General features: G+C 31.8%; 1 protein-coding gene across 1 annotated transcript; it reads left to right on the forward strand.

Annotated features, from left to right (window-relative positions):
* The first annotated feature begins 2,878 nt into the window (after positions 1-2,878).
* On the forward strand, positions 2,879-6,954 carry LOC126713246 (serine/threonine-protein kinase WNK8-like). Its single transcript, XM_050412951.1, has 7 exons — positions 2,879-3,539; positions 4,429-4,466; positions 4,613-4,840; positions 4,934-5,154; positions 5,232-5,389; positions 5,478-5,883; positions 5,974-6,954. Exons 1-7 carry the CDS (start codon positions 3,459-3,461, stop codon positions 6,735-6,737), a joined length of 1,896 nt encoding a protein of 631 aa, XP_050268908.1. The 5' UTR covers positions 2,879-3,458; the 3' UTR covers positions 6,738-6,954.
* Positions 6,955-7,338: the final 384 nt, after the last annotated feature.

The raw sequence follows: 7,338 nt of genomic DNA on the forward strand, positions 1-7,338 counted from the left end.
CTGTTGCAAATAACCCATATTACCCCTACAATAAGGAACTGTTTGGTCATGATGAAGAAGACACTCCTGATTTAGCGAAAATTGATTCTCCTATTTTTTTGGCTTGCACAATGGCCAAAATGCTACAATATTTATCCTTGGTAAAATCCTGATGATTATGTTGCTTGCTCCTCACAAAAGATGCTGCTTTTGCTACTTTCGGCACAAAATGCCAAAAGGGTAAAGACTGGTTCTTTGAACTAAAGTTCCAAAATTTGCTCCAGCTGTCTTGTAATAAATAATGAAAAGTTATTATTCATTGTTACTATTCACAGTTTAAATATGTTTTTTCTGCCTATATAAGGGGGGATGTCCCTTATGTTAAGACCCAAAATTTTCTACAAGAATTTTCTTTAGAGAATTCCTTCAGGAGAGTTTCTTTAGGCATATATCTCTTCTTTAGGATTTTCCTCTACTACTTTCCTACAAATCTTGTAACTAGAACTTGTTTCAAGCCTTGTACTTGTTGAAATCCTATAACTACTACTGCTGTAAGTACTGTTGCCTATTTTTTAGCATTTGGCACAACAAATGCTAAAACTCTTGCTTCATGAGATATGTCAAATGCTAGAAGAAATGGCATAGAGCTAAAGTACAGTTCTAAAATTGGCACTGTACAAACACAAATGATTTAAAAAAGAGTTTTATTTTATTTTTATTCTTTTTCTCTCTTTCTTCATTCTTCTCTTTTCAGGCTTCTCAGACCCACACTTTCTTTTTCTTTCTTCTTTCTCCTTTCCTCCTCAGACCTCAGTCTTTCTTTATCTTTATTCTCTCTCTCTTCTCGCATATCAAACCTTGTTGTGAGGATTCGGGTTTTTATTTTTTATTTTTTTTATTTGCAAGTTTTGGATTTGAAATTTGTTGGAGGATTCTAGTAGTGATGGTTGTGAGTTTGTGGCATTGGTGGGTGGTTATGAGTTTGTGCTAGTGGTGGCTGTGAGTTTGTTGCGGGTATGGATTTGGTAATGGGTTTGTGCCGATGGTGGTTGTGGTTGTCGTAGTTTTTTTTATGTATTAAAATGATATATTTTTGCAATAACCGATGCTGGTGCTCTGTTCTTTCAAAATTGAATCTCTAAATCCTAATTCATAAAGACAACGTTCTTCAAAATTGAATCTCTAAATCCAAATTCAAACCAACTTTATTTTTCTGATAAAGTTTGCATGTCTAATATGAATTTTAAAGTTTCAATAACGTCCTAGAAAAAAACAGTAGATTTAAATGTCAAACTTTCTAAACTACCAAAAAAAAAAAAAAAAAAAAACTAAAATAGCCAATAGTCTACAAATTACTTGACAAGAACGAACATTTTTGAAGTTCTGGATCCAACCAGATATATAATTTTTGCTCTATTTTTCAAGTGAATTTGCATATTTTAACATGTAATCCAATATTCTACAAATTGATTTTTCAAAAAAAGGAGAGAATTCTTTATTTATTTTTTTTCTTTTTTTTCATAACTACTAGATTGGAATTTCTTATTCTCGAAAAAAAAAAAATGGTGTTTCTCAATAAAAAAAAGAAAAAAGAAAAATAATAAATTAGTTAAAATACTATTTTGGTCCCTGAACTTTACCAAAAATTTGGTTTTCATTTTTAAACTTTAAGAAGTTCATTTTCGTCCTTACACTATTAAAAAGTTCGTTTATCATCCTTAAACTATTAAAAATATTTTATTTATATTCTTAAATTTTTTTCAAAAGTTTGTTTTTCATTCTTACACTATTGAAAAATGTTATTTTTCATCCTTATTTTTGTCTCTAAACTATTGAAAAAATTCTTTACAAAGTTTAGGGATAATTTTCTTTTTAAAGTTTAAGGATGAAAAAAAAAATATTTGACAAAGTTTAGGGATCAAAATAGTATTTTACCCCAATTTTTATCTCTTTTTTTTTTTTGTTTTGAGAAAAACCAATTTTTATCTCTTAACTTTCCTAACAAGTTTTATCTTTGAAAAGTCATGTTAAAAATATCCCTAAATTAATTAACCAACAACTTAAAAATGGGGATAAAATAGTAAATTGGCAAAAAAAAGTTAATTATTGTTTTTTTTTATTGTCAAAAATACCCCTACCTAAAACTTAAAAATGAGGTTAAAATAGTAAATTAACAAAAATAATAAATTCTTACTTCTACGTTGAAATGTCTTCCTGCTTCTAATAAGCTTCTACTTTTATGTTAATTTAAATTCCTACTTCTACTTTCTAATTCCCTACAAAATAGGATTACTCTTTTGTTAATTTTAAAACTCCTCCAATTTACAAAACTCACCTCACGTATTCATTTTTTTTTTAATTGAAAAAAGTAGAAATCTCAAATTATAATAAATGCAAATTATTAATTTTTACTCAAAAATAGAAGAACCTTTAAGTAAACGCGTGAGCGCGTGCTCAGAGGCTAGTAATTTTTAAAAATTTATATCCCTTCCTTTTGATTATCCATAAAAGAACACCTAGTTTAAAATTTACTTACTTAAAAAAAATAAATAAATAAATAACAATTTCACAATATTTTTAAATTAATCTATCATGATATAAGTATAATTTAATTTAATTTTTTTAATGTCATAGTAAGCTAATTTAAAAATGTAAATTTATGTTGTGTCCCTAACATGATTCTTTAAGTCTTAAAAAAATATTTCCAATATTGGATGGAAATATTAGAAATATTTTAAAAAAAATTTCTTAAAAAATATATATTAAAATAGCTTTAAAAAAAAAAAAAAAAAAAAGCAGGCATAAAAAATAAAAATAAAAATCAAGAAATCCAGATATCTTCTATAGTAAATATATTTTTAGTTGTCGTTGGAGAATCTATCTTTCTAGCAGATAACACCTTATACTAATAGAAGCCGTTGATTGACTATGATTATGATTCTAACTCTTGAGTTGTTCTTCCATTTCCGTCTCTTCCGCTCTCACACATAAATCACAATTCCCAATCTCTCTCTCTCTCTCTTTCTCTTAGGGTTTAGAAAATCGAATTTCTGAAACTTCAAAATCGCACTCAACTCTAGGGTTTGCTTTTTTGTCTTTTCGAATCGAAGCGCAAAAAAAGAAAGAAAAAAAGATGCAGAGAAAGCTATGGACGAATCAGGGACTCGTATAGATTTTTCAACCTCAGAAATTCCTCTTCTTCTTCTACGTTCTACCATGGAATCCAACTCCACAACGCAGCGTTTAATCATCGGATGCCGATTCCGGTTCCGATCGGCATTCGATTCCTACTCCATTGCTTGTGAAGCCTTCTCGGAACAACAGCTTGTTTGTTCTCCGATCAACGTCAAAATCAAACAAATTCTTTGATAGGGTTTGCGATTTGTTTTCTTTTCTTTTCTTTTTCCCTCTTAAAAACAATCTCTCTCTCTCTCTCTCTCTGTCCCTCCCTTTCTCTCTCTTAATTCTTTACTCTAGCTATGGATTTCGGCATGGTTTCAAAATCGGAAGCTGAGGTTGGTGAGGCTGTGGAGAAAGATCCGACTGGACGATACGTTCGGGTATGAGATTCACAATTCTTTCTCTTTTTGCTGTTTGTTTGCCAAGAAAATTAGTTGCAAAAGATTGAACGTAGAATTTTAATTTTTGATTTTTTAGTTGTTACTCCAGATCTATGCTTTGTTTAGCCAATTGTTCTTTAGGCTTAGTTAACGGATTATATTTCCTTTATTTTTTTTCTTACTAACCAAACAGGGTATTATATGTTTCCATTAATTGCTTTTCATTGAAGCTTCAACTGAAGTTAAGAATTTTGGATTAATTACATCCAGATTGTCTGTTAATTCTTCAATTGTATTATTTACTTATGAAAAAGCAAAACAAAATTATGAAGCAAAAATATTTTATTTCAAATTATTTAAGAAAACAAAGAATAGAAACATAACATTACATAAAAATGAACAGATGAAAAAGTTAACTAGTGATTAGACAAAATCCATTTAAAGAAAATCTGGGGTTACATGTTGAAGCAAGTTAAAAAGAGGAGTTGATTTACCAGTCTATAAAGAGGGTGTTTGGATTTGGGAAGTCCTATTGATGGCAAAAAAATCCATTTTTTGTCGGTTGTCATTAAATTCTCGTGGATTTTATACTACGAATTTTACCAACACAATACAAAAAAGTAAATAAGAAATTTATTGATCATTTTGGTGATATGGTACCAATCACATTCATTGTCGTGTGAGTAGCTTTATCATGTTTCTTTTTAAAGAGTAAGATGAAAATTTGAATGCCGGGCAGGAATTTTGTTGTTCTTCTTGTGGGTTTTGTAATTATATGGCCTCGGATATTTTAAATATCTTGGTTGCTTTGTTGTTGAGTTGATATGTGTTATTTATTTTATTGGATTTATTGATATAATATTTTTACATGATGTTTTTATTCTTTCAGTCTGATGAAGTCTTGGGGAGGGGAGCATTTAAGACTGTGTATGGTTCCTATACCTATCTTATTCAATATTCTTCTTTATGGTTTTAGTGGTTTAGTTTCTAAAGTTGGTAGTTGTTTAATATAGAAAACTTTGTTGTTCACTTTGAATTTGTCCTGTTTTGGCTCCCTTGATGTTATATTATAGATACAAGGCATTTGATGAAGTGAATGGAATTGAAGTTGCTTGGAACCAAGTGAACATTGAGGATGTATTGCAGTCACCAGAACAGCTGGAAAGATTATATTCAGAGGTTCATCTGCTGAAATCTTTGAAACATGAAAATATTATCAAGTCCTATAATTCTTGGGTAGATGATAAGAACAAGACTATCAACCTGATAACGGAGTTGTTCACTTCTGGGAGTTTGAGGAAGTGAGTTCCATTAACTGTTGGCCATATTTTCAATTCATTTTTGCTTCACTTTAATGCCCATTTGTAATCATTAATGGTTTTACTGGGTTTTAGATATCGTAAGAAGCATAAGAATGTTGACATGAAGGCCATCAAGAACTGGGCAAGGCAGATTCTTCGAGGTTTAAGCTATCTGCATGGCCATAATCCTCCGATTATCCACAGAGACCTGAAATGTGACAATATATTCGTTAATGGAAACAATGGAGAAGTTAAAATTGGAGATCTTGGACTGGCAATTGTCATGCAGCAGCCTACTGCCCGAAGTGTTATTGGTATAAACTTCCCTTTCTCTGAAATTGTTTGGACTTTGACTAAACCATCTTTTGTTTTACTTTTATATTTTGCGCAGGCACCCCCGAATTCATGGCTCCGGAGCTTTATGAAGAGGAATACAATGAACTTGTTGACATATATTCTTTTGGCATGTGCATGTTAGAAATGGTTACATGTGAATACCCGTATAGTGAATGCAAAAATCCTGCTCAAATATATAAGAAGGTTACCACTGTAAGTTGGCGACCACCTGCAGTACATATCATTCATGCTTTAATTCTAAATTGAGGTTGTAATATTTTCTTTGATTAATTTCCTGCAGGGCATAAAGCCTGCTTCCCTCAGTAAAGTGAATGACCCCCAAGTTAAGCAGTTCATAGAGAAGTGTCTAGTTCCAGCATCTATGAGATTGCCTGCAACAGAGCTCTTGAAAGATCCATTTCTTGCAACTGTAAATTCGAAGGATCTCATTTGTGACTCCCTGCGGGCGCCCATTAATTTGCCCGTACTAGTGAACCCACCGCAACTTGAATATCATGCGATGGACATAGATTCTAACTGCAAGAAGCTTTCTGTTGACTCTGGTGTAAAAAGCATCAACGGAAGTTCTAACTCTTCGACTCTAGAATTTCAAAGTTTTACCAAGAATAATGAATTTAGGTTAAGAGGGCAGAAAATTGATGATGATAATACAATTTCATTGACTCTGCGTATTACTGATCCCTGTGGTAAGTAAATATGCTGTACAATAATGTTTCTTTGCACCCTTTTTATTTTTGGATTAAAGTGCTAACTATGTATTGTCTTTGTTTTAACAGGCCATGTGAGGAACATCCATTTTGCATTTTATCTTGATTCTGATACTGCAACTGCAATAGCTCAGGAGATGGTTGAGCAGCTTGATCTGTCCAAAGAAGATGTGGCTGTCATAAGGGAGTTAATTGACAACTTGATTAATCAGCTGGCATCCAGCTTGAAATCTTTTTTTGAAAACCATTCATATGAAAAAAATGGTTCATTTGGTGTGGATTCAGGATCTGTAGACACTTTGGTCAAGTCAGTTGTTGAGCACCCTGGTCTCCCGCAATTGGCTGATGTGGAAGATGAAGACAATCAAGGATCAACCATTTCAGATATATCAGCTGAGTACAGTGTCCCAATGGCCTCAGACGCCTGTAATGGCAATGCTTTAGAGTCTGATTATTTCAGTCACGATGACTGCTATAAAGCTTTAAATGAGTATGGATTCAATTCAGAGTATGGGGTTTATGACCATGGTGGGCATAATGAGAAGAGCTATGAAGCTAATTCCAGTGAATCTGTTATGATTAATGAACCTGCAAAAAACTCTTCAAGCTCCTTTGATCTTTCATGTTCTGTTATGTCAAAAAACTTTAACTTGTCAAACACATGCTCTCTATCTCTGGCAGACAAGGGCCAGTATGATGACCTAAAGCTGGAGCTGGATGCAATTGATTCGCAGTATCACCAACAATTCATTGAACTCTTGAGGATGAGGGAGGAAGCAATAGAAAATGCCAGAAAGAGGTGGATATCAAAGAAGAAAATATCTGTTATTTGATTTACTAGATTTTTCTTGCTATAATTTTTTTTTTCGCTGTGTTGTGACAATTGCCTTTTCCTTGCGACTTTGTGGGGGCAATATCTAAAGTCATTCTTTAACATCAATCAAACTGATGTGGGTTCATGTTCCATTAAGCTGTGGTTGCACTACTTTTCTAGTGTTTTGGTGAACCTCCTAGAGGATATCAATTTATTTAAATCTATTTATTATGTCATTATGTGTATTCTATTGCTTCTCTAATTGTTCACGGTTCACACACTCAGTCATAACTCGTCAGTGAACTGAGTGGTGGAACATTTTTCAGAGCTTTTTGTTCCCCCTCAGAGCAGCGACAATGTTTAATCTGTATTGATGGCAAAAATTTATCAATTTTACATCACAAAAAGTTGTTTTTATTTATTTTATCACTTTATTTTACAAAATTCTTAATATTAATGATTTTATTTTAGCATTTAATACGATAAAATAATATAAACAACACAATAAAATAATATATTTATTACAATAAACAACCATCAGCATAATAAAATATTATATTTTCTAATAAAATATATAATTTTTTACCATCTTAACTACTGTGCACAATAAAAAAGAATAT

The sequence above is a fragment of the Quercus robur genome, chromosome 2, assembly GCF_932294415.1.
Source record: "Quercus robur chromosome 2, dhQueRobu3.1, whole genome shotgun sequence".
Lineage (NCBI taxonomy): Eukaryota > Viridiplantae > Streptophyta > Magnoliopsida > Fagales > Fagaceae > Quercus > Quercus robur.

Bases quoted from the DNA above. Each gene is read 5' to 3' on its own strand.
- LOC126713246 (XM_050412951.1), top strand. From the start codon at position 3,459: ATGGATTTCGGCATGGTTTCAAAATCGGAAGCTGAGGTTGGTGAGGCT. The intron at 4,841-4,933 runs GTGAGTTCCATT...ACTGGGTTTTAG, and splicing joins ACTTCTGGGAGTTTGAGGAA to ATATCGTAAGAAGCATAAGA. The intron at 5,884-5,973 runs GTAAGTAAATAT...TTGTTTTAACAG, and splicing joins GCGTATTACTGATCCCTGTG to GCCATGTGAGGAACATCCAT.